Below are 26,461 nucleotides of genomic sequence, written 5' to 3'. Positions count from 1 at the left end.
GATACATGATTTTTGCAAAAGATATATATTTTTTTCTGATTCTTCTTTTGCAATGATGACTATTGCTTCTAGAAAAGCAAATGCTATTTGGTAAATCATTTTAACAACGTTATCAAAAATACATATACAGTATTACAGAATAGTATTAAAATATTTTATACACAAAAATGAAGAGAAATAACCCATATTCAAATTAAAATATGAGTCAACTATTAATTAACTATCGAAATATAATAATGATTCGATGTATACAATATTTAATAATTCATAAAGTATCAGTATACGAGTTTTGCATGGAACAATATCTTTCGTTTCAAATTAAAAAAAACTACGTCTTTGCAAAAATCAGTTCATTTTTGTTCCATTTCATCTTTTTTACTTTTTCGTTGAAAAGGAAAGAAATAGTGGGTACTAGCAGCTTGTAGCTTGCTCTAGTCAGATCAGTATCTGGTATTCGTCCGTCCTTTTCGTGTTCCAATTTAAATAATCCTAAGTAAGTATGATATTGCTTATTATTTTCATTACATTCAAAGTATAAACCAGCAATTATTTTTATATGTTTTACGTTGATCAAGGAGAACTATTCGTTTTATGCGAAAAAACAATACTTTATTTCAATTTAAATATATTAAAAAAATTGAATCGAAAAAAAATATCGTTAAAAAAAATAATGGCAAAGCAAGGATAAAAAAAATATAGCAGAAACAGTATGAAGGTTAATTAGAAAATAGTACTTTAGAAATATTGTACTATACTTGTACCAATAGAATATACAATTTCTACCCATTAAGCTTTCTACAAATGTTCTTTTTACCTGACCAAATTAGACTCCGCTATTATTTTTTTTATTACAACTCTCTTTAGCATTTTTCGCATTTTCTGATATCTAATTCATACTTTTCTTTTTACAGCTCCTTCTAATAATATTAATTTAGAAAGTAGATGAGAATTTTAAATAGTAAAAAAAGAATTTACACCAATTGAATAGACAAAAATCAACCAGGAAATTTTAAATTTTAATAATTATTGAATTATTCAAATAACCATGATTCATTCCACGCCGCTTGGCAATATGTTTTATAAACAGCAGGAATCTGAAAGAATAATTAAAACGAAAGCAATATCAATTAAAGAAAATAAGAAAGAGACCTAATTGGATGCACACTGGGCTGGGAAAATTGGAAATATTCTTATTATTATCTTCGACGTTTGCTTTAGATTGTCTTTCTTTCTCAAATTGGTTATTGTACATTCTATTCTCGTCTGCACATTTTGAACTAATGGTGGTTCTAACTTCAGCCAACGTACATTTGCATTGTATGATCTAACATGTCATTGGCCTATTTTTATACCTATGAAAGCTAGGCTCGGTAAATAAGAAAGGGAATGACGAGCTACACGTCAGGACAATAGAACCGGAGATAGAGACTCATATAGAAAAACAATTGATTCAATTCGAGAAAATATTTTGGAACCAAAACATTTGAGAAAATCAGTTCTTGACGATAAAAAATCCGAAAAATCAGATATTAATACAATAATAGAATATGGGAAAACATATGTAACCTTTGAATAAAATTATAATGTTTTATACGGAGATTAAATTGTTCAAGTACAATTGTTCAGCCGTTTTTTGAGGGAATTCGGGAATTCTCTTTAAAATAAACAGCTTAGTAATTTTTTTCTAGGTCGTGTTGTACTTGATCAATTTAATGCTTTATAATTATCGTATAAAACTTTAGTTTTATTCGATCCAAAGGTTTTGTGTATGTTTTCCATCTTCTATTATTGCATTGACGTCTGATTCATCGGATTTTTTATCATCATGAAGTGCTTTTCTTAGAAGTTCCAGACTATTTTCTCGAACTGAATCGATTGTTCTTTTTCATGAGTCTCTGCCTGGGGTTATCTCTTCTAGATAACGTGTTAGCTTGTCCTTCCACCTCTTATTTACTGAAACCAGCTGTCATAGGTATTAAAAAAGACAATGATGTATTAGATCCTACTATGCAAGTGCACGCTTGCTTAAATTAGAAGCATCATTACTTCGAAATGAGCAGACGAGAAAAAATGTACAATAACCAATTTTAGAATGAAAGAAGATCTAAAGAAATCGTTGAGGATGATAATAAGAATTTTATAAAACCATCAACTAGTAAAAAAGAAACAAAAACGAAAAGGTAAAGCAATGTAATGTAAATGTAAAGCAAAAACAAACAAAACCATTGAATATTAGTAAGAATCCACTAGTCGGGCGAAGTCTACTGAAATTGATGAGAATTATAATGAGGAATTTGTTAAACCATCAACTAGAAAAGATGAAGATTTAGACAAAGAATTTGTAATACGTAAATATATTTCTTGGTATTTTATAAAATAACAATTATTGTAACAATTATGTATTTTTGTTTGGATTAAAAAATATATTATAAACCCAATTATTATTTTTTTTATTATACCTTATTTCCCGATGATACAGGATTTTAAAAACTGACAAAAAGAAAACTATTAGTACTAACGAATATATATTTTATCTGATTCTTCTTTTGCAATGTTGACCATTGTTTCTAGAGAAGCAGATGAGATTTGGTACATCAAGTAGATATGTTATAAACATTACTAAAACATACATTTAATCTTAGAATATTTAATTATTTTATTCACAAAAAATATCCATATTCCAATAAAAATATTTGTCAACTATTGATGAAGTTTGGAAAAATAAAATCTATACTATTTCTTTATGGATATACTAGTTTTTTGTTGAAGAGTAAAAATATCGTCTACACGAGTCAAATCAGTTTTTGGTGTTCGTCCGTCCGTTTTGTGTTCAATTTTAAATACTTCTAAGTAAGTACGATATTGCTAATTATCTATTATTTTCATTAAATTTAAAATATAAACCTGCAAGTATTTTGTTTGTTTTACGTTGAACAAGTAGAAATATTCGTTTTATGTGAAAAACAATACTTTACATCAATTTAAATATTTTAAAAAAATGTTTTAAGATATTGTTATTATATTAAAAGCTATTATATCCTAGAAGATTTGCATACAAAAATAAACAGTATGAAGATTAATACGTTGCTTTAGAAAAAATGTACTGTAGCAAAATTTATAGTTAATATGTGTACTAACATAATTTCACTTATCCTACCTGACCAAATTAACTCCGTTGTTGTTTCCTATCCATTTTCTTTTTACACACATAAATATATAACATTATAATAAAATAACAATTGTCATTGCAGTTTTAATTTTATAATATACTCTAATGTAATGGAGGGTGTCTTTAGAACATAATATTGAAATTTTGATTTGGGAATTCTGTATGAAAGAACATAACTGATAAATTCGTTCCTCGGCTTTTTAGCTTCAAAAATATACACAAACTAGTTAGTGAGGTTATAGTATTTAGAATATGCATAATCGTTTATATGTATTATTTTTTAAAACCATTTTAGGAGGATTGGATTTTAATATTTCAAGTGTTCTTACATATATGTGTATGTGATTGTAAAATATGATTATAAGAAATATTCTGAATGTTAAATAACTGGTTGGATTTTCTGAAATCTAATTGATATTTTTCTTTTTACAGCATCTTTTAACAATAAATATTTATGTCAACCGAATATTAGCTATGGTACCTGGTTTGTTACAAAAAAAAATTGATATGAATTTGAAATACTGTATAGAAATTCAATTTACGCAACAATATCAGTAAATGGTAAATATATCGATCATTTCTTAGTGTCATATAATTTTGTAATAATTATTTACTTATTCAGCTATATGATGAATCAATCCAATCAGTCAAGTAAACATAGGCGATCTTATTCTGACGAGGTTTCAACTATAAAAACCTGTGATTTCAGAAGTCACTGTAATATAAAAAGTCATAAAAAACATGGTGATGTAGACTATATACATGATCAACAACAAGAATCATACAGTAAATGGTAAATAAATCGATCATTTCTTAATGTCATATAATTTTGTAATAATTATTTACTTATTCAGCTATAAGATGAATCAATTCAATCAGTCAAGAAAACATAGACGATCTTATTCTGACGAGGTTTCAACTATAAAGACCTGTGATTTCGGAACTCAGTGTAATATAATAAGTCATAAAAAACATGGTGATGTAAACTATATAGATGATCAACAACATAAATCATACAACATAGAACAACCGAAATATAGAGAAGATAGAGAAGATACAAAAAATACAGAAGATACAGAAGATACAAAAAATACAGAAGATATAAAAGATACAGAATGTATAGAACAATTAAATGTTATTAAAAAACAGATGAGTAGTACAGCAGTAGTACTCGGTAAGTTAAAGAGAAATATAGGAATAGTAGAATCACTTATCGTAATGCATTTTGAAGGAAGTGTACCTTTTGACATGAATATATTCCATCCAAAAAAAGTAGAACGTACCATAGTCGATGAGTCTGATGATGAGGATTTAGACAAAGAATGTAGTAGTCAAACAAAAATTGCAAGACGTATGTTAAAGTTAGAAAAGCTAAGACGTAGTGCAGAACAGGCGGCTGATGAGATAAACGAAACTAAGAAAGAATGTGATTCAATTATGCAAACGTTGCTTTTGGGAAAATTTTATAAGACTGATGATGATGATTTAGACAAAGAATCTAGTAGCCAAACAAATTCTACTGAAACCGATGAGGATGTTACTGACGGATCAGTTAATTCCATACACGATGCGACTGATGATGATGATTTAGACAATGAATCTAGTAGCCAAACAAATTCTACTGAAACCGATGAGGATTTTACTGAGGAATTAGTTAATTCCATACACGATGCGACTGATGATGACGATTTAGACAAAGCATCTAGTAGCCAAACAAATTCTGGTGAAACCAATGAAGATGTTACTGAGGAAATTGTTAAATCATCAACTAGTAAAAAGCAAACAAAACTAAAAAGAACCATACACGATGCGACTGATGATGAGGATTTAGACAAAGAATATAGTAGTCAATTAAATTCTACAAAAAACGATGAGGATGATAATGAGAAATTTGTTAAACCATCAACTAGTAAAAAGCAAACAAAAGTAAAAAGAACCAAATACGATGTGAATGATGATGAAGATTTAGACAAAGCATCTAGTAGTCAAACAAATTCTAATGAAACCAATGGGGATGTTACTGAGGAAATTGTTAAATCATCAACTAGTAAAAAGCAAACACAACTAAAAAGAACCATACACGATGCGACTGGTGATGAGGATTTAGACAAAGGATCTAGTAGTCAATTAAATTCTACAAAAACCGATGATGATGATAATGAGAAATTAGTTAAACCACCAACTAATAAAAAACAAACAAAAGTAAAAAGAACCAAACACGACTAGACTGATGAATCTAGTAGTGAACAATTATTGTAATAATTAATAACATAATATGAATAAATATGGATAACAATTAATATATTGAAATTAAAAGAAAATTTCTAAATTTAATTATTGTTTTATTATTACACCTTTATTTATAATACATGATTTTTGAAAATTTCATAGAGCTTCGAGAAGATTAACACTTAGTAAATAATTCAGAAATAAGAACTGGGATTCCATAGTATGCTTCGAGGACGTTAATATAGTTACACCAAAAAATGAATATATAGTGATTTAACATGACCCGGTACCATTTGATCCGCGGACCGCTACCATTTGACCAACGGTAAGGGACTACTGGTGTAGACCACCTCTCATCTCTACTATAGTATATATTGATGTGGATGATTCACATCTGAGATCTAGTGTGTACGTACCTTTAAATTTGATATTGTAATTTAAATTATTTCTTCTTCTATTGAAATTACTTTCAAGTTACAATAAACATTCGTCCTCGGTAGTATAGTGATCAGTATCCCCTAGAAATTGATTACTGAAATTGTTTAGTGATAACAATTATTTTATTATTGTTTTTTTCAATTTATATTTATTATGTCTTTTCTTAAGAAATGTAGAAAATATTTCTTAATTTTGTGTTAAAAAAAATTGGTAATAATTATTATCAGAATTATTTTAACAATTACGTAATTACTTGAATAAATATAGCCAATATGTTTTTTAATGAAATGAAAATTAATTATTATTTTATTATACCATTATTTATGAGACATATCAGATTATAGTAAATTCATCGAAGATAGAAGTTTTCTGACGTACAACTCACATGGGTATTGATTAAAATGTACTTTTTCCGCAAAAATATCATGTAACCAATTTAAAAATAATAATCACTGATATATATGTCTCCCCAGTGTATACCCAATTATCCACCATCATCTTACATTCAATTCGACTTTATTGCGAACATTCCTCGTCTTCTCTAATAACTAATATACTAAATCAAAGTCGCCGTCAAATTAACTCTTATATTATATTCACAGAGTGAACAATCTCAAATAAAAAAATAATTATTAAATTTAGTTTCCTTAAGAATTCACTATCTTTCCAGCCGAGTGAATTTTAATAATGTCGTATCGGTAATTGCAGAATTCCTTGGAAACTGAAGATGGATGTGGGATGTAATGAGTAGGTGTGGTAATGGGAATTTTGCCAAAAGGAGGGCGAGAAAATTGGAGCATAAACGTTTTGGATTTAACAGCTTGGGGGTGGCGATACAATAGGGAAACCCCCTACTGTGGAGAGCTGCAGCGAGCGCGATCGTAAATTTCGCGTATTCACCACCCACTGATTTTATATTATAAAGATCCGACATTCTGCTTTCTGCACTTATCTTTGTCAGTTTATTCTGTTAAAAAAAATCACTCATCAATCTTTACATTCCCGTACAAAGTCAATATACCAATAGTTTATTAAACTATAGATTAGAATATGTATACTACGGTTAACAATTTTTTTATATATAAAGTCCAAAAACATTCATAGTCACTAACAACAAGAAATAATCTAAAATACAATCAGATTTGTAATTGTTGTTATCGGAATTTTGTTGCTGTCACGATTTTGATACTGTCGGGATTATGGTTGTCGAGATTTCGAATGTCGGTATTTCGATTGTCGGGATTTTAGTTGTCGAGATTTCGATCGGCACCGGACTTGAGCTTGTACTAGAAGGAGAAAATAACATCCATAAATTAATCCAGCAGGCTTCATCAAAAAATATATCATTTTTACATTCTATTTTTTAAGTTTTTTTCAGTATATTTGGTGATGTAATACCAGAAAATATGTAAAATTTTGCAAATTGACGAAAAATTAAGGCAACCAAATATACACATTAAACCGAAACTTTAGTTAAGTAACTTTCAAGTTTACTACTTAACGATGGATGGCGCTTGAGTGCAAATAAATATGTATATTTTCTTGTCAATATATTGTATACAAAATAGTTTTTCTTTTTGGTATTTAATAACATTTTGTTGTTAGATTTATTCAGTGTATTTATTTTCTGAACAAAACAATCTAAAATTAAAAGAAAAAAATGTTAGCAACCAAACATACAATTTAAAGCTTTGGTTAAGTAACATTAAAGTTGACTACTAAATAACGGATGTCGCTTCACTGTAGATGTACGTCCTTAAGTATATATATTTTTTAATATTTTCCTTACAACAAAATGTTAATTATTTTACAGTAGACTTCGGTATAACTCCGGTACTTTTAGACCAGGGGTAGAAAAACTTGGGTAAATTACTTCAAGTCGAGTAAATGGATTTTTTTAAATGTAATTAAATTGTATACCAATTGAAGTATTTGTTTGACCCCGAAGAGAATATCCAAATTGCTTTGATAACAAAATGATCCAATTTTGATGTTATGAAATAAATAAATATATATGGGGGTAATAGTACAAAAAATCATAACTTCCGTTTTTGAGGAAAAAATCCTTCTTCTTCCTTCCCATTCTTCATTTGGCTCCCGCATTACTTAGGAAAAAAATAAATGATTTATTTAATGGAAATTAAGTACAAGTAACAACCTCACTCAATAAGTTCATAGGATCACTTATAGATGGCGACTCCATTGACAAATATATATGATTTTTAGGAAGTACCAACCTTCAGACGACGCTTGTCAAAATGTCATGAAAATATGAACTTTAGTTCACTAGCTACAATGGTTTCAATGATGCTACTTTTGTAATTTTCAAAATAATGAAAAAAATCTGGATATCGTGTGTTGATAAAACATTGCTTCTTAATAGGAAAAACAGTTCAAGCAAAGCAATGTCTTTTTATTTTATCAAGTATGTAAGTATTTTTTAAACGGTAACTAAAGCGTAGTAAACACTTGTAAAAAGAATAACAAATACTTTGGGTAATGAGAAGATACATATACTTGTAGAAACATATAAGTTGATCAGAAAGTATAGAAGTAAAAACGTCAATATTGAAATATTTTACTTGTTTAAGTAGACAAGTCAAGTAAAAAATAGGAGATACTTCTAAAAACCGACATGTATAAATATGGTTTTTAATTAGGTCCAATAATTTGCATACTACTTGTTACGATATCTTGATAGAAATGACATGTAATTTAAACAGTAGTGGAACTTCAATGCCGCCGAACTTCACAACGCGGGAATATCGTATAGATCCGAGGGCCCAAATAAAAAATATTTAGGGCTCTCAAAAACTAACTGTTGCCCAGGGCCCACAATGTTTTAACTATAGGGCTCTATGCTTTTCTCGTTTTCAAATTAAGGGGGGACTTCAAATGAAAATGTCTAAGGTTTCATCAAATTTGTCTAATTATTTCCAATAATTTGCATACTACTTGTTAAGATATGTTGATAAAAATTACTTGTAATTTAGACAGTAGTGGAACTTCAATGCCGCCGAACTTCACAACGCGGGAATATCGTATAGATCCGAGGGCCCAAATAAAAAATATTTAGGGCTCTCAAAAACTAACTGTTGCCTAGGGCCCACAATGTTTTAACTATAGGGCTCTATGCTTTTCTCGTTTTCAAATTAAGGGGGGACTTCAAATAAAAAATTGTTAGGTTCCATCAAATTTGTACTATAAATCTGCTTAAGTCTTGCTACTTATTTTCTTTTTCGATTTTGAGGTCCGAATTATATTTTGATGTTGGACAAAGATTTGAAGTTCCACCAATGAATTTGGGTAGTACTTCTATAAATATACAGGTATGAGTTACTTGGCAAGTATAGCACTTTGAGTAATCCATCTAATTGATCAATTTGGATCTATCAAAATGTAATGTAATTAACAAAATTATCGTTTCGCGCGATTTTTAAGTATTCCAAATCTGCTACTAAATTTGGATAGTACTTCTATAAATATCCAGGTATGAATATAGCGTTTTGAGTAATCCATCTAATTGATCAATCGGAATCTATTAAAATGTAATGCAATTAACGAAATTGTTGTTTCGCGCGATTCCAATTGCGCAACGAAACGTAAATACAACTCGCACTGGATTTACGTCTCGTGAAATTGATTTCTCATGTAAATTATCCAGCACTTAGCACGATTGAATCTAATGCTGGTAATCACAAGAGGCGGCAGAGCGGATTGCTTTATTAATTATACATAATTATCAATAATTATCGCAAGAAACAAGAAAAAAAGATGAGTTAACAGTAAAACTTTGTTTGTTGATGGTGAAGCAAAATATAGAAGGCGGATAACAACAACAGCATCAACAAAAAAACAAGTAATGGTGAAGTGCAAGAAGTACGTGAAGTAATGGAATTTATTCGGCCTGTCATTGCATTCGCTGAATATAACTCAAGTGCATTATGGAGCATTGTGTTAAAAGGAACTTTCTAAATGCAACTCGCGCCGAGAGTTGTATATTATTATTTATATGACTTCCACATATGAAACAGTTCGTTTGGTTACTGCTTAGTGGAAACGAAAAAAAAAGAAAATAATGTAAAAAAAAGTAATAATATGCATGCATATAAACTGCGAATCGTTTGCAGAACTTTCAGAACTGACACATTTTATTCGTTTCCGTTTTCTATGCTCCGTCGTGCTTTTATCATTTTCCGCCAGTTCTTTCAAGTGATAAGGTTCTACTATTTACAGCATTATTAATGCATATATTTCAAACTATTAACATTTAAATTTATTGACTGAAAACTTATTATGTTTATTATACTTTGTCAAACTTTACTGTTTAAATAAAATCTGTTACAATGAAATTAAATTCATTGTTTTATTACGTAAAAGTAATCATTAGACATTCAAAATATATTTTTAATAACAATCAAAATAGTAAATATAGAAATTAATAATTGTAGATGTTTGAAAATGATTTTGTCAATAACTTCAAATAGAATTGTGAAACAAACGTATTAGAAAAATAGTATTACCTCATATAGTGCGGTTGTGCCAATATTTCGGACTGTTTAAAACAGGCCTAATCGATGCCTAAATTCATTGCATAAGAAAATAATGTTTGTTTACTATTGCTTCAGAATTTATTTTTGTTTTACTCAAATTTAGTTTATTTTTTCTTCAAATTTAAAAACCCGGACTATTATAAATCCGGACAGATCGAAGCCGCACTATGCAAGGTATTAATGTATTAATTCTATTGAATTATACACAATAATTAATACTGAACATACTTTATCTTTTTTTAAGTGATATAATTAAACTGATTTATAAAAGGATTTGAGTTATTTAATGAATGTTGTTTATTTTTTGCGTTATACGTTTTAAAAGCTAATGATTTCGTGGGAGTTTTGAAAGAAATATTTTGTTGTGAGAGAACTTGTCAATAGATTTCGTTTTCAAAAGGTTTTTGCACTGAAAAGATATTTTCTTCTCATTTGCGATACCACAAAAATGATTGCTACAGTAACGATTCCAAATACTATACATAATACACATGCCTGAATGCCTTTGTGATCGTTGTAATACTAAATATTACTGTTCCTATTATTATACAAAAAATAATAATTATTAACCATAAGAAAATCATAAACATTACATTTGAAAAAATTATAATTTTGTTTCCCGCATGATCTAATAATTATTACGTAATTAGTTTGTCCTATTAATAATATAAAATTAATATAATGTTTTTTTTATAAAGATTTGTTTCATCTCAAAACATTTAATTAATTTGCTTTAGTTTCTGCTTTATTTCATAAAAGGAAGTTTAATTCCTTCTCTTTTTCATACAAAAACAATTCGTAAAAGCAAATATTCATTTGCATTTCATATTTCAACTTGTATCATCATATATAATCATCAAAACACGGAGAAGATGAAACATTTTCCTACTTTGATGTTTTCAAAACCTACAGCAAATTGCAATTTAAATTAATTGATGTCACTTTATAAAGAAACGTAAATTGGCTATTTCATATTATTTTAATTGCTTTTTTTTAATTTCTTTAAAACCTATGATCATTAGTTTATAAATAATTGGAAATATTTTGAAAAAAATATTACTTATTTGTATTATTTACAATACATAGCGCGGTTTCGATCAATGCGGATTCTTCAATATTGTTTTGAAACTTCCAAACAAACAAACACAAATTTTATATTAGCTAAATAAAAATATCGTTTTTTCCCTTATTTGTCTTTAGTTCCTTAATTAATCCCATTTCAAATAGTACGGGATATTGACTATGCGAGGTATTGCAGTATCTTTAAATAACATTGATCTTTATCAAAATTTAAATTGGAAATGTATAAAATCTGAATATAGATTTTCAACTATATAAACATTCAGTTTACAGGACTTTGATAAACATAATTATGTGAACTGTTTATATTAGTAAAGAAAATTAAATATTATGTATTTTATTGAAGAGGATTTCAGTTTTAAGGGATTTGTGAGTACTCAGAATAATATTAAAATGTTCCAGGAATGCTGTAGCAGGAACGGTGGGTGTCCATGTGAGCGAGCATAGGGGCGAACCTGCGCGATGTGCGCCACCCCCGCTATTCCAGGATTACGGAGAGACTGGCTATATAACGGTAGGGACGGCGTCGCGACGCTTTGTGAGCGTTGCATGCACGAGAGCTGCCTGCTATACAACCACAACTACACAACCACCCCTTGAAGCGAATTCTACTGTAGCCAAACCGGGGATTCCTGCTTTGGTCCATACTTGGTGCATCAGTTCATTCCTACCTTTGGTTTTCCATCGAGAGACGATCCTTTCGAAGAAGATGGCCAAAGTTCCCATCGTACTTCTACTCGCCGTGTTCATCGTAAGTCCGAATTTAATTTTACATTTAGTTTGGGGCTCCGTCGCAGCCAATACATCACAATAAATTACAGAATCGATATTACTAGACAGCTGAGCGTTTTTTAATTTTTGAAAACATGTGTATTATTTTCAATAGTTTTGTTGTTATATAAAAATTAGTCTTATAATTCATTAGTCATATAATTCTGTCTATTCATATATAGTTTAATATATAAGATTTATTTGTTTTATTAATTACAATAATTTCAAGCAAATAAACAGAAAATTACTTATTTATTTGATATTTTCATTAATAATGATTTTTTTTTCAAAATACAAATTTTATTATTACCTAAACTCTTCTAAATTATCCAACTTTACTGAATATTCATGATTATCATCTTATTTTTAATGAAATTTGAATTTTTATATATTAGTTTATATAAAACTTTGTAAATAATAAAATTTATATTCTGCAAAATACTGAATTGTCGAGATTTTTTTTGATAGAAAATTATTAAAATAAGACTAATTAATTAATTTTTAAACAATATTTTAAAAAAGAATACGTTTATATAAATCTCATTGGAAAGACAATTTATTATTTGAAACAACAGATATTGAAGTTAATGTAGAATTTTATTTGATTTTTTTTTGTATTTGACTCAAATATGTTGTTTTATTAATTATTATTTTTGTTTAAATAAAATTATTTGTAGTTGATAAAGGTAATATCTAAATAGAATAATTTTAGAATTTTTACTATTTCATAAAGTAAGAAAATTCTATTACAGTTAAGATTTCCTTAATTTGTAAGTAAAGAGATTTGAATAAGTAATTAATAAATTAAACAAAATTCATATCATAATTTGTTATATTAACTAGAAAATAGATAAACTAAATTATTTAATTGAATTCTTTACCTAAAAATAACTAAGTAATATTTGTGTATGTTTTCTTCGATTATTTTTAAAGAGTCAACAAGTCTTATATTTCTGCTAAAATTATTATACTTTCCATTTTTATTTACTTTATGTGATAAATTTTAACATTTACGAATTATGAAGTTTTTCCAATTGTCAAGTAATCAATTTTGAATAACATATGTATGAACAAAACTATTAAATTGTTTTTAAAATAAATAACATTATTCAATTGGAAAGGTAACTATACTAATGAAATAACTTATAAAGTTTAATTCTATTAACTGTATTTTTTTCTTCTCATTGTCTTCTCATAGCTGATCAAGTATTTGACTGTTCATGCGTTAAAATTCTTAAAAAAAACTGTAGGCTCCGTTTCAATCGGAAATTCTATGATCAAAAGGAACAAAATTTGATTTAAAAAAAGTGTATTAACTGTTCAAGTAAAAATAATGTCATAATATTGAACTTAAAAAATAATATTAATTTTTTTTAATATTTTCTCTGTATCATTTTGTTATTATTATTTAAATAAATAATATCTAGAAGAAATCGATTCACTATAGTCCGGTTCAAAAATTTCAAAACAAACAAAATTTAAAATTAGCGAAATAATAATAAATTTTCCTTTACACAGTCAATTTTTTAATGCGATTTGTTTTTGTGCATATTGATTTACTCGATTAGTCCGGTTTCAACCAGTCCTAGTTATTGTACTATGCGAGGTATTTCTATATTTAGTTCTTCCATTAGTCCGGTTTCAAACAGTCCGAAATATTGTTAGAACCGATTAACTGCGCTATGCGAAATATTTCTATATTTAATTCTTTGATTAGTCCGGTTTCAAGCAATCAAAGATTTTAGAACCCATTTATCGTACTATGCGAGGAATTTTTATATTTAGTTCTTCGATTAGTCCGGTTTTAAACAGTCAGATATAATGTCGGAACCGTACTATGCGAGATATTTCTATATTTATTTATTCGATTAGTCTGGTTTCAAACAGTCCAATATAATGTCGGAACCGATTAACCGTACTATGCGAGATATTTCTATATTTAGTTATTCAATTAGTCTGGTTTCAAACAGTCTGTGATATTGACAATTCCAGGACTATACGAGGTATTTCTGTTTCAGTTATTATTAATTTTCATTTCTAAATATTTCTATATTTAGTTTTTCGATTAATCCGGTTTCAAACAGTCCGAGATAATGTCTGAACCAATTAACCGTACTATGCGAAATATTTCTATATTTATTTATTCGATTAGTTTGGTTTCAAACAGTTCGTGATATGGGCGGAACCGATTTACCGTACTATGCGAGGTATTTCTATATTTAGTTATTCGATTAGTCTGGTTTCAAACAGTCTGTGATATTGGCGATACCAGGACTATACGAGGTATTTCAGTTTCATTTATTATTAAATTTCATTTCTAAATATTTATATATTTAGTTCTTCGAGTAGTCTGGTTTCAACAATCCTAAATATTGTCGGAACCGATTAACCGTACTATGCGAAATATTTCTTCGATTAGTCCGGAGCTTACGAGATAATTCAGTTTAATTCATTATTGATTTTCATTAAAACAATTTAAACTTAAATTTTCAGCTATCAAATATAATTTATAAGAAAATCTGTGTTAAATTATGTAATATTAAAAAAAAATACGTGTTTTTCGTTAAAAAGTCCAATAAAAGTTGTATTTATTATTTTTTTTTGTTTGTAAATGTTTAATAAAATAATAACTGTAAAGTGATATAAAAAATGATTACATAGTGTCTATCGACCAACAAAGTCTAAATATAAATTTTCAATTTTAACTTTAATTTTAACTTTAAAATGGAAATACCAGTTAATAAGAAAATCTCCGTGCATATAATCTACCTTAATAGAAATGGATTATTTGTGGATTTTGTGGTAACAAGAAAACGGAAATCCCTACTTAAGAGTCATTATTATACGCAGTAAATCCCTTCATAATATAAACCTCGGTGTATTCGGTTTGGAAATCTTTTCTAAACAGCCGGGGACGGATTTAAACGGAATTTAATTAATTATTTAATTAATTAAAATTAATTACAACATTTAATTGCAGAAACGAATGAAGTCTCGTTTAAAACTGTTCGTGCTGCGAAAACGTATGTATATGTCGTGTCACGAACAGTAACAAGAGTTGCAGTATAATTCGTCTCTCTGTATGCGTATTTGCATTTTCCGGAGATCCGGAAAATTAAATTTTCGCTTGCAAAGCAAAAACGTGCCCCGAATCACAATGAATATAAACTGTATGGCCCCTACATACATTAAGCTAATGTAAAGAATGAGTTAGTGATCCAATTCAATTTCCATCTTGCAAATATAACATTGAATATTCGGATTCGAATTTATTTAAAGTAAATAAAATGAGAGATGATATTTTCCTAGTATTGAGTTAAATCTGCAGGATTGTGAAGAGTTTTTTTTTTTTGCTATGTTCGAGATGGAAAAGTATGCGTCTTTGGGGGTTGGAAAATGCAGGGAGTGGAAATATGTTGAATCATATATATATGCTGACGGTATGCTGAGGTATTTTACATGTTAGGGACGAGATGTACGCTCGTAAAAGCTGGATTATAGTCGACGAGGAAACTATTGCAGGAATTCTGGTTCTTCAGCTTCCAACTAATTTTGAATATCTCACATTCTGCTAGAGTTTAAGCTTTATATATCAATTTTATAAAATGCACCTTTAAATTACATTTTTCAAACTTTTTAAAATATATGTATAGAAAAACTATATGATTTAAACTTCATAAATTTTCAAATATGAATGAAAATAATGGAAAAATTGTTTTAAATAAATTATTGACAGAAATAATGTAAAAACAAATTAATGTCATTTCAAACATGGATAAATGATGGAGTTTAAGTAAAGATACTTTTGAAAACTTATTTGTTGAACTAAATTACAGTTTTATTCTTCTAAAGTTACATCAATAAAACAAAAATAAATTGTTTTAATATACATGATTTATAGAAGTTATATAATGATAAATATTTACATCACCAATTATGTTCACATAATAGAATTATATCACTTTTTACATTTTCTGGTTTAATTGCTACTAAGTCTTTATTCTCTTATACATGAAATGAACTGGTGATCACCAATCCAAGTATTTTCTTTCAAATACAAAGTTTTAACTTTTATAAATAATAAATAAGGAACGTCGATTTATGAATTGTTAGTCAAAACTAAAAATTGAAATATTACCCATTCAAATATTAGATAAAGTAAATAGTTCTGAGCGTTTTGTCCCATACATTGAGCTTCTTCTTTAAACCAGCCTTATGCAAATGATTCCAAACGGTTGTCTGGCTAAACTTCAGTTTCTGGGCAATGGAATAAGTGCTCGCATTCCGGTCTGACTCGAAGATTTCCATGATTTTATCAACATTTTCCACGAGACCAGAGCGTGTCTCATCTTCGACTTCCATATTACCAGAACGGAAGAGTATTCGATACTGCTCCGCTTTTCCTTTTGGTCGTAGTGGTACTGAAGGATGTATCAATTTTTTTTTTCGTTTTACCTTTGGAGTATTCTGCGAGAATGACAAGATACAACGTATACATCGTGAGATATGAGTCACTTTACCTAATATTACCCTTAAAATACAACGTTTAACTTATATAAATTAAAAATAACAATTGTCACTTGATGTTGTTTAACTATGATGGCGATGATCTTTTATATATAAAAAATAACGATTGACACATGATGTTCATTCACTATAATGATGTTGATCACCCATGCAAATATTATACTTGAAATACAACGTTTAACTTAATGAATAAAAAATAAGTTTCATCATTAAGGTGATGACCCCCATCCTTGGAAAACAATTTTTAATATTTATAAGTAAAAAATAACGAACGATTTACTATAATGGTGATAATCACCAATCCAACTATCATCCCTAATATACAATGTTTAACTTCTATAAGTTTATAAAATATTAATTCACTATACAGATAATAGTCACCAATTAAAATATGATTATTGAAATAAAACGTTTAACTTTTATAAATAAAAAATAGGGAATGTCATCTGATGTTGGTTCACTCTAGTAATGTTGATCACCAATCCAACTATCATCCTTGAAATACAACGTTTAACTTTTATAAGACAAAAATAGCATCAGGTGGAATATATTGATGACAAATTATTGAATTCAAATATAATAGTTCTAATTAAATAATTATTAAATGAACATTGTCATATTATAGCAAAATTTCAGTCATTTGATATGTTTAAATATATAATTGTATATGCTTTAAACTTAGAAACATAAGTCTCTTGAGATACGAGGTAAATAATGCCAATTAGTATTCTATACCAAATGACTGAAGCTTATAGTAATACGACATCAAAGGGCATGGAAATAATAAGATAAAGGGATATCAAGGAATAAAAGAGACAAAAAATGCAGGGACAGGATTTATGAACGAAAGCTGTTCAGCATTATTGATTTTCCTTTTTTTTTTGTTCATACCATCAAACTGAAACTAAAAAGAAAAACAGGACTTTACTTTCAATTTATTTCGATACAAATACTAGATAAGTTATTTCGCGAGTCCTCGTAGACAGGACGAAAGGACCGCTTGTTAGATATATATAAAAGTACAAAAAGAAAACACACAACATATTGCTTCCAATACATCTCACGCGTCGACGAACCGAGTTATTGCTTTTTTCCTCCCTCAATTTTCCGCATTTTCTTGTCCATTTTACCCCGACTAAACATTAATCTTTCCACCGAATTCCTTCAACAACATTCATTTAATTTGTAACCATACATCAATTAGCAGATGAATCAAGAGATTATTAAAAAAAAACAAATTAATTTTAATATTATTACCAAAAATATTTTTTCGGACATTTTTGTTTTTATGGTTTATTTCATTTCATTAGTAGATTAAGTAGATAATTGAGTATATTTAAAAAATAATTTGTATTAGTGACATTTCTAGTATAATTCATAGTATAAAGAATTCCCATCCAGTATTCTTGTTTTATGCAATTTACAAAAGTTAAGCAACGGTTGACAAATAAATTAGTTGGATTGGTGAACATTGATCATTCATTCTATAAACTGTTAAAAAGTCTTACACATATCGTATAGAACAGCAAAAAAAAATCAGTAATTATTTAAAAAAAAAATGTTTATATTTATGGTATAATTATAATTGGTGAGAATATTTAAAAGACTTATGAACATACAGTATTATTACATAAGTAATAATTGAGTATAAGAAAATAATCATTTGCTATTATTAGCAAGAATCTTAATAAAATGCTGGAACCAACAACAAGACGACAGTTAATTAATTTTCCTAGAAATAAGTGTTACGTTTCCGTCTACGATGTCAGGCCTTGGTAGTAACTAAACACAAGAGTTTCGCGTTCGGAAACTTGGATCTGGTTGGCAATCGGCTTCTGCCAATTCTAATTTGCAGATGAATGCATAACTGGATGACGGGTATTTACAACTGAAGGATCCTAACCGAATCCCAACCCCATTACTTCCATCCAAATGGTCCCGTATAAATGTATTCCAGGGATTCAATTAATCCGCTCGACGATCGATATTGGCTGCGGTGCGCACTTCAAAGCAATTTTTTCCACCCAACTTTTCGTGAAGAAAAAAATAAAATACGAAGTTTTCAGCGAATACGCATTAGGACACTCCAGTACAGTTTGTTTACAAGCATTAATTGAGTTTTGAAGTATGTCAGAACAATACGGCCCATCATGGACAGTAATTGAGAAAATGATTGGAATTTCATATAGTCAAATCATTTCGAACAATTTGCACCAATTTAGGGAAACTTAATTGGAAATTCAATAGTTTCGTTAATTAACATTAAATTAAAGCAAATTGAAGTTCAGTAAATTAAAATTAGTAACTAATTTAGTTAGATAATATGCAGTAATGATTTAATTTGTTTTCTAAATTAATGAAATAAAATATGTTAATGTGATATAACTTTTTGAAGTAAATAAACATTTTTCTACACACTTAAAAAGGTCATCAATCTTTGTGAAAAGTTACTTAACTTTCATAAGATTTGAAACTTTAAAATACTAGATTAAATTTATATAAACTGTGTTCAAATAAAAAAGTAAACTAACATTTTTCTATATACCAGATTTGAATAATTTCTTCGTCATATGTTAAGCAAGTTACGAGTTGTGAAAAATTATAATACTGGATGGGAATTATAAAAATTATAGTTTAAATAAAGAAGTGGAGTTATAATAATCTGTACTCCAGCTTTAATCACCTATTCAAACTATTTCTTTGTTAAACGTTGCTTAACTTTCGTAAGCTTTGAATCTTTAAAATACTAGGTAGAAGTTATATAATATATGTTTAAATAAAGTAGTAAACTAACAATCTTCTATACACCAGATTTGAATAGTCACCCATCCATTTTTTTTGTAAAATGTTGCTTAACTTTTGTAAGTTGTGAAAAATCAACATACTGATTAGAAATTATAAAAAATAAGTTGAAATAAAGAAGTACTACATTAATATACAAACCGGATTCGAATGATGATAAATATAAATAATTTAATTGCTTAACTTTCACAAAATTTGAAATATTATATAAATAAATTATGTTAAAATAAAGAAGAATAGTAGTATCATCATTACAAGCTATTAGAATAATGTATTTTTCAGACATTGCTTAACTTTGGTAACTTTAAAATACTATAGGAGAGTTAAAGTCACCAATCCAAATAATTTCTTTGTTTAACTTTTGTAAGTTGTGAAAAATTAAAATACTCGATTTGAATTATATAATTTATGTTTAAATAAAGAAATACAATAATATTCATATGTACACTAGATTCACATGATCACTTATCCAAGTAAGTCCTTTGTCTAATGTTGCTTAACTTTAATAAATGTTGAAACTTTAAAATACTGGATGGGAATTATACAAATTATGTTTAAATAAAGAAATACGATAATATTTATATATGCACTAGATTCGAATAATCACCTATTCAATTCATATTTTTATCTAATATTGCTTAACTTTAATAAGTTTTGAAACATTAAAATAATAGATGGGATTTATATAAAATATGTTTAAAAACAAAAAATGCAAAAATATACATTTGTACAACAAATTCGTATTATTACCTATGCAAATACTGTGTTTGTCTGATGTTGCTTAACTTTCGTATTGATCTATACAAAATACTGATATTATATAAATTATGTTTAAATAAATGTCACAATCAATCATATCTGAATTATGAATAAATATCATATGATTTTTTTTATATGTGACAAATGAAGGATTGAAAATGATCAATCAGTTCCATACATCACGTTTCCAATCACGTGCAAATCAAATATAGTGTAAATCCAATAACACCGTCAAATGAGACGTCAAATCTCTCGCCGTACGAGTTTTCTTTGCAACGATAAACATGATGATTCCAACAGGATACCCTTTCGCTCTCTCTGTTTATCTCTCCCTTTTTTTTTCATCCTCCGCCCTTTCGCTGCAGGGTAGCGAAAAGCTGGCTTATTGATTCCTGTATGTTTGCCGTGTGCCGGAAGCGGTTTTCCAAACTTCATATAAAACGCGAACAAATATCACACAGACACACATACACCAAACAAAAAAAGTTGAGCGAAAGTTTTCAACTAGCGATTGCCAATATCGATTTTAATATTCAAACATTGCCGACAGTTTTTTTAATTGCGACGTGCACAAAAAAACTTTTTCGATTATCCCAGCTTGAATGGAAAAGCGTATTGTCTGGGGGAAATAATAGCAACAGGTTTTCGGAAAAGAGGGGATTTCTAAAGGATTTGCGTGCGTCGTCGAGTTTAATTAAAACGTAAATCGACTGATAATAGTGTGAACGGGGCTGATGATGTTTTTTTGTTGGGGTTGTTTCAGATAAGGGCGCATTGCCAGGAGTACATGGATCTGGATGAGATCTTCGCGAGGATCTTTTGCCCGGAGAAGGCTACGACTATGCAAGCTCAGGCGTTGCGTCACGATATAATTGGGAAGATTGCTTCTAAATTAGCGCGAGAGGGGATTAACGAAGATGAAGATTTGGTGAGGAAAGTGGATGAGATGAATAAGAAGAAGGAGTCCTACGATGATGACTACTATCGCATGGCTGCATTTGGGAAACGCAATTTGGCTGCTTTGGCTCGTGCTGGATACATCAGGACTCTTCCGGATGAGGATAATGGCAAACGCAGCATCGCTAATTTGGCTAAGAACGGTCAACTTCCCAATTACCAAAATGATGCCGAGAAACGCGGTATAGAGTCTTTGGCTAGGAACGGGGAGTTGCATAACAAACGCGAAATCGAAGATCTGATCGATGAGCTTTACGAGAAGAGGAATATTGCTAATTTGGCTCGAAGCTACAGTTTTCCTTACGGAAAACGGTATATTGGGTCATTGGCCAGATCTGGGGAATTGAATAGGTTCCACAATGATAAGAGGAACGTCGCGTCTTTGGCTCGTGGTGGAAATCTGCTTTACGGAAAGAGGAACGTCGCTGCTTTATTGAGGCAGGATAAGATCCACGGTCCGAACGACAGGAGCTACGATGACATGATGAAGTCCGATGCGGAACGGGACTCTGGTAATGGGGATAAGAGGAACTTGGCTTCGATCAAAGCAGGCTACAAGCAACCCTTCAAGAGGTCCGTCGAAACCCGCAAGAAGCGTCAAGCGGATTACTACGAAATCAACGATGAGTACGCATCTCCGGTACTTCAGAACCAGAACGTCTTTGAGTACGAAGAGCTCATCAAGGCTTTAACCGGCGAATATCCCAACACCGACAAGAGATTTTTGGGTAAGTAGCTTTCATATAATTAATATAATAAATCAATTCGTATCACCAAACGCACTTCAATCTAAAAATAAAATAACACCCTCGAACCGCACGATTCGATTAAAAACGTAAATTACAATTTTTTCCCACTGCATCCCCACGGACTGCCGCAAATTGCACGAAACGATAATCACAATTTTATTTCAAATTTAAAATTACCTCCAATCTCCATCTAAAAATATTTTCTTTCATTAACACAGCAAATTGCAAACGATAATCACATTTTTTTTTAATTGCACTGCATTCCTAACCTTTTAAATATTATTTTTAAGTTAACTTAATAAGCACAGCAAATTGCACGGAACTTTAATTACAATTTTTATATGAAAATAATCTAAATTAACACTAATTTCTAATATTTTTTTTTAGTTGATTTTAAGAGCACTCAAGGATTTAACCTTCCTTTTTAACGAAGTGATTTTTTTTTCTTTTGCGTTTGAAAAATATAAACAGACGTATAATTTCCACTCATATTTTCTCTTATTTTATGGGCACTCAAGTAATAACTAAATCCATCGATAACAACTTTATGCAAATAAGTTATTAATTTTCTAATTAATTGTAATTGCGTTCGAAGCGGAATTACTGCTGCGATGACATTTAACGTCATTTTATATGGTTTTGTAAACAATCGAACTCAAATTGAAACGAAATATTTTGCAATTTTTATATTAAAAAAAAATAACTTTGCTATTAATTATTTTATAAAATAAACAGTAAATAAAATCAATATATAAATTAACAGAACTTTACTAACAATAATATTTTAATACTAAATTATAACATTTTGATTATAAAAATTCGAATTATTAAACTCTATTAAGTATATAGAAAATGAGTTCTCACTTCACGAATCTTTAAATTTTAATAAATTGAAAAATAGAAATTGAATTATACCTCGCATAGTGCGGGTAATTGCTTCCATAAATATCCCAGACTGTTTGAAACAGGACTAATAGAGGAACTAAATTACAAAATAAATAAACCGCACAAAAAGAGATTTGGGTTTGTATTCAATGTTTACAACTTATTTTAGTATTTAACCTTTTTATACAATTTATATAATAATGGTTCCTCCTTCATATTTTCTAGATTTCATATATATTGAAGTATACTAATAGAGTTTCAAATGTTTTTATTTATATGTGAAATGGGTTACATATTTGGGTTTTACATAAGTAGTCATACTGCTTAAGCCTAAGCTCTTTCAGCATATAGTTAGTGGGTTACATGTATACTAATAGAAATGTGTATATGTAATATAACTATGCAGCTTTTATAGCTACACGCTGAAAGGAAATATTTCAAGCTGTTCCAAATACACAGCAAGGATACGGAGACCCAGTTGGCATTCCGCCCAGTAGTTTTATCATGATTATTGTACTTTCTTATCATATTCTTCTAAAAATCACTCCATATTGGAAACAAGAATTATAAATTAATTGAATTCCATAAAGTAATATAAATTAAATAAAAATATTTATTATTAATAAAAATTAAGATTTCTATACATTTTTTATTTAGAAATTTTGGGGTATATCAATGTTATCTTAATTTAATTCGTGTACATAAACCTAGTTAATTAAGTACTGAATTAATGTTTGTGCAGGATTATCCTCTGCGACGGAAGATAAGCCCGGATTCAATTAAAGAGACCCAAATTAGTTATCCGCTTTTCATTCTTAGATGAATCATCAATCAATTTCAATATACAATATCAATTATTATAATCCAATGAAATTTATGAAACAGTTTTATTTGTTCATATTTTTTGAAGACACATCACTGACACATCCACAGTGAGGCTTCGATCAGTACGGTTAGAAAATTTTACAGCTAAGTCTCATTGTGTGCAATTTATTTTTATGCAATTTTAGAGTACTCGATTAGTCCGGTTTGAAACAGCGCAGGATTTTGACAGAACCGATTACCCGTACTATGCGAGGTAAACAAATAAATTGAACTACACCATTCAACTTAATTAAAATGAAAATATTGAATTAGTGCATTAGGTATGACTGAGTACAATTATAAATAGAGTGTCCAAAATACAAAACGAAAGTTTTTAATACCAAAATTAAACCAAATAACAAAAATCTAGTACTAATCCAATGCTAATCTGATATGATGGTAGAAATAAATTACATCACTGATACATCCACAGTATGGCTTCGATCAGTACGGGTTTAATATAGTACTGTCACAAAATTTCACAGTAAAGTCTCATTTTGTGCTGTTTATTTTTATGCGATTTTAAAGTACTCGATTAGTCCAGTTTGAAGCAGTGCAGGATTTTGACAGAACCGATTACCCGCACTATGCGAGGTAAACAAACAAATTGAACTAAACCATTCAACTGAATTAAAATGGAAATATTGAACTGAGTACAATTGGTATACCTTACTTTAATGCCTCATATCTCTTATAGTGTTGATGAAGCATTAAATATTAGAATTATCCAAAACCAAGTATATGTGTTAGAAAACAAAAACAAAAAGAGCAAGTGAAACGTCGGTAATGGTTATCCATATATTTTTTTAATAGTCTTCTTAATTATAATTAATAATATCCATGTTTTAAACCAAATAAATTGCGTTTCGCCTGTACGTGGAAATCGTAATGGCGTGGCTAATAAAAACGTCGCTCATTAAAAAAAAGCAGGCATACCGACGGCTTTAAATACATTTAACAATATTTCAAGATACGTACGTACATGCATGCATGCATATGTGTACACGTCCGTTTTATTACTAACCCAGCCGCAACGGTTTGATTGCTTAATAACGCGCCTGAAAATTGGATGGAATTTATTATTAAATATTTATGTGGACCATAAAAGGATATTTATAAAAACAAATTAAAAATCGCGCTGCATTTTTTTTAACGACCCGAAACACACATAACCGACACAATCCATACCATAACCTCATTGTTTCATATTAATATTTATATGTATAAATTATTATATGTATATGTTAATGGCAAAGTATATACATTTTTTTCTTATTTTATAGAAAACCTAGTTAATCTGTACAATACCAAATGTAATTAATTTTGTACATTGTCTAGGCAATTTATATAATGACAAAGTGAATTGAATTAGAAATACTTATAGTAAAATTAAATAACATAAACGCAAAATAATTAGTAATTGAAGATGTAATCTACGACTTTTCATTCATTTTGTGGTCTTTTTATTGTTAACTTCAATAAAATTAATACGTAGAAAAATATGTAAAATTTGGTGGAATTGTCCTAGTTCATAGATCTTTTGGACACGTGGCATTATACAGACTGTCTAGGTGATATATATTGTTTAAATTATATACTTTGGCGTTATCATATATAAGAGAATGTGGGAATTGGCGACTACTAAAGGTTTTTGTTTTCGCGTCGTCCGTGACAAAAGGGTCGGTGGCGAAAAGCGGTTGGTTTAGACCTTCAGCTTCTTCGCGCTTCACCAGCAGAATCGATAAGAGGCACATCGGCTCTTTGGCCAGACTCGGCTGGCTGCCTTCTTTTAGAAGCGTACGGAGATTCAATCGCTCCGGAAGATCTAGCAATGAGTGCTACAGGTCAGAGCAAGTAAAAACAGGAAGCCAGATGGATCCAGTAAAGGTTACATCAAATCAATACTGATTCCAAAAGGCAACAACTACTATACTATATACTCTTGATGTATCGATGTTTATATTCTTCTATGTGCTACTTACTGTTCTTATTCCTAGGTAGTCTTTAAAACTTAGTCAATGTGTAGGTTTCTGAAACTTAGAATCTAGTGAACAGCATGATTAAATGTGGCTAATGCTATAGTTTGAGCACGATTCAATAATATTTTTCTTTTCTCTGTTTAGGGAGGCTTCCGCAGATGGGCAAACCAAAGAGTACGCCTTCCCCGAAGACAAACTACCAGTAGACGACAAACGCTTCCTGTTGCAGCCGGCCGTAGACAGGATCCTTCTCCAGAGAGTCCTGATGCAACCGCGCAACCACTAAACGGATCTCATTAAAACCGAACTTATCCTGATTTAACGTAACAAAATTCATATCTTTTTCGAAACCGCAACCATATCAAAATGAAAAGAAATATAAAAATATCAACAATTTAGAACTTATTTACAAAAAAAAAACAACAAAAATATCGTAAATCCAGGGAAATTCTTAATCTATTCTGTTACGAATCAATCAAGAATATCATTTCAAGACATAATCGTAAGATATCCTAGGAATTAAGTATAGCAGATATAGGGCCAATGATAAATCGTGTATCCCCTTTTCCCCAAATAATGAAGACAAAAAAAAAGAATATTATAAGAATATATATATATTGAAATGTAATTTTAAATTCGTTTGAATTCGTATAAATAAATTGGGCTGGAAATTTATTTTACGAAATTTCTTGCTGTAAA

General features: G+C 29.2%; 2 protein-coding genes and 1 long non-coding RNA gene across 5 annotated transcripts; all 3 read left to right on the top strand.

Annotated features, from left to right (window-relative positions):
• Positions 1-429: 429 nt before the first annotated feature.
• LOC108558115 lies at positions 430-1,426 on the top strand. Its single transcript, XR_001890885.1, has 2 exons — positions 430-493; positions 912-1,426. It is a non-coding gene; the product is annotated as an uncharacterized LOC108558115 (long non-coding RNA).
• Positions 1,427-2,790: 1,364 nt separating this feature from the next.
• On the top strand, positions 2,791-5,457 carry LOC108558112 (dentin sialophosphoprotein-like). Of its 3 annotated transcripts, none has more exons than XM_017914921.1 (5): positions 2,791-2,850; positions 3,602-3,730; positions 3,792-3,962; positions 4,024-4,343; positions 4,401-5,457. In XM_017914921.1, exons 3-5 carry the CDS (start codon positions 3,796-3,798, stop codon positions 5,393-5,395), a joined length of 1,482 nt encoding a protein of 493 aa, XP_017770410.1. In that variant the 5' UTR covers positions 2,791-2,850; positions 3,602-3,730; positions 3,792-3,795; the 3' UTR covers positions 5,396-5,457. The 3 variants fall into 3 exon arrangements, with proteins under 3 accessions (XP_017770410.1, XP_017770411.1, XP_017770409.1); XM_017914922.1 differs by having other exon boundaries at positions 4,024-4,682; positions 4,785-5,457; XM_017914920.1 differs by having other exon boundaries at positions 4,024-5,457.
• Positions 5,458-9,698: 4,241 nt separating this feature from the next.
• Positions 9,699-26,366, top strand: LOC108558102. The gene is made up of 5 exons (XM_017914910.1): positions 9,699-9,724; positions 11,872-12,220; positions 21,092-22,013; positions 25,462-25,627; positions 25,907-26,366. Exons 1-5 carry the CDS (start codon positions 9,699-9,701, stop codon positions 26,046-26,048), a joined length of 1,605 nt encoding a protein of 534 aa, XP_017770399.1. The 3' UTR covers positions 26,049-26,366.
• The last annotated feature ends 95 nt before the right edge of the window (positions 26,367-26,461 follow it).

This window comes from Nicrophorus vespilloides, unplaced genomic scaffold, assembly GCF_001412225.1.
Source record: "Nicrophorus vespilloides isolate i.1.1-1 unplaced genomic scaffold, Nicve_v1.0, whole genome shotgun sequence".
NCBI lineage: Eukaryota > Metazoa > Arthropoda > Insecta > Coleoptera > Silphidae > Nicrophorus > Nicrophorus vespilloides.
This window is presented reverse-complemented; position numbering and strand designations above follow the sequence as displayed.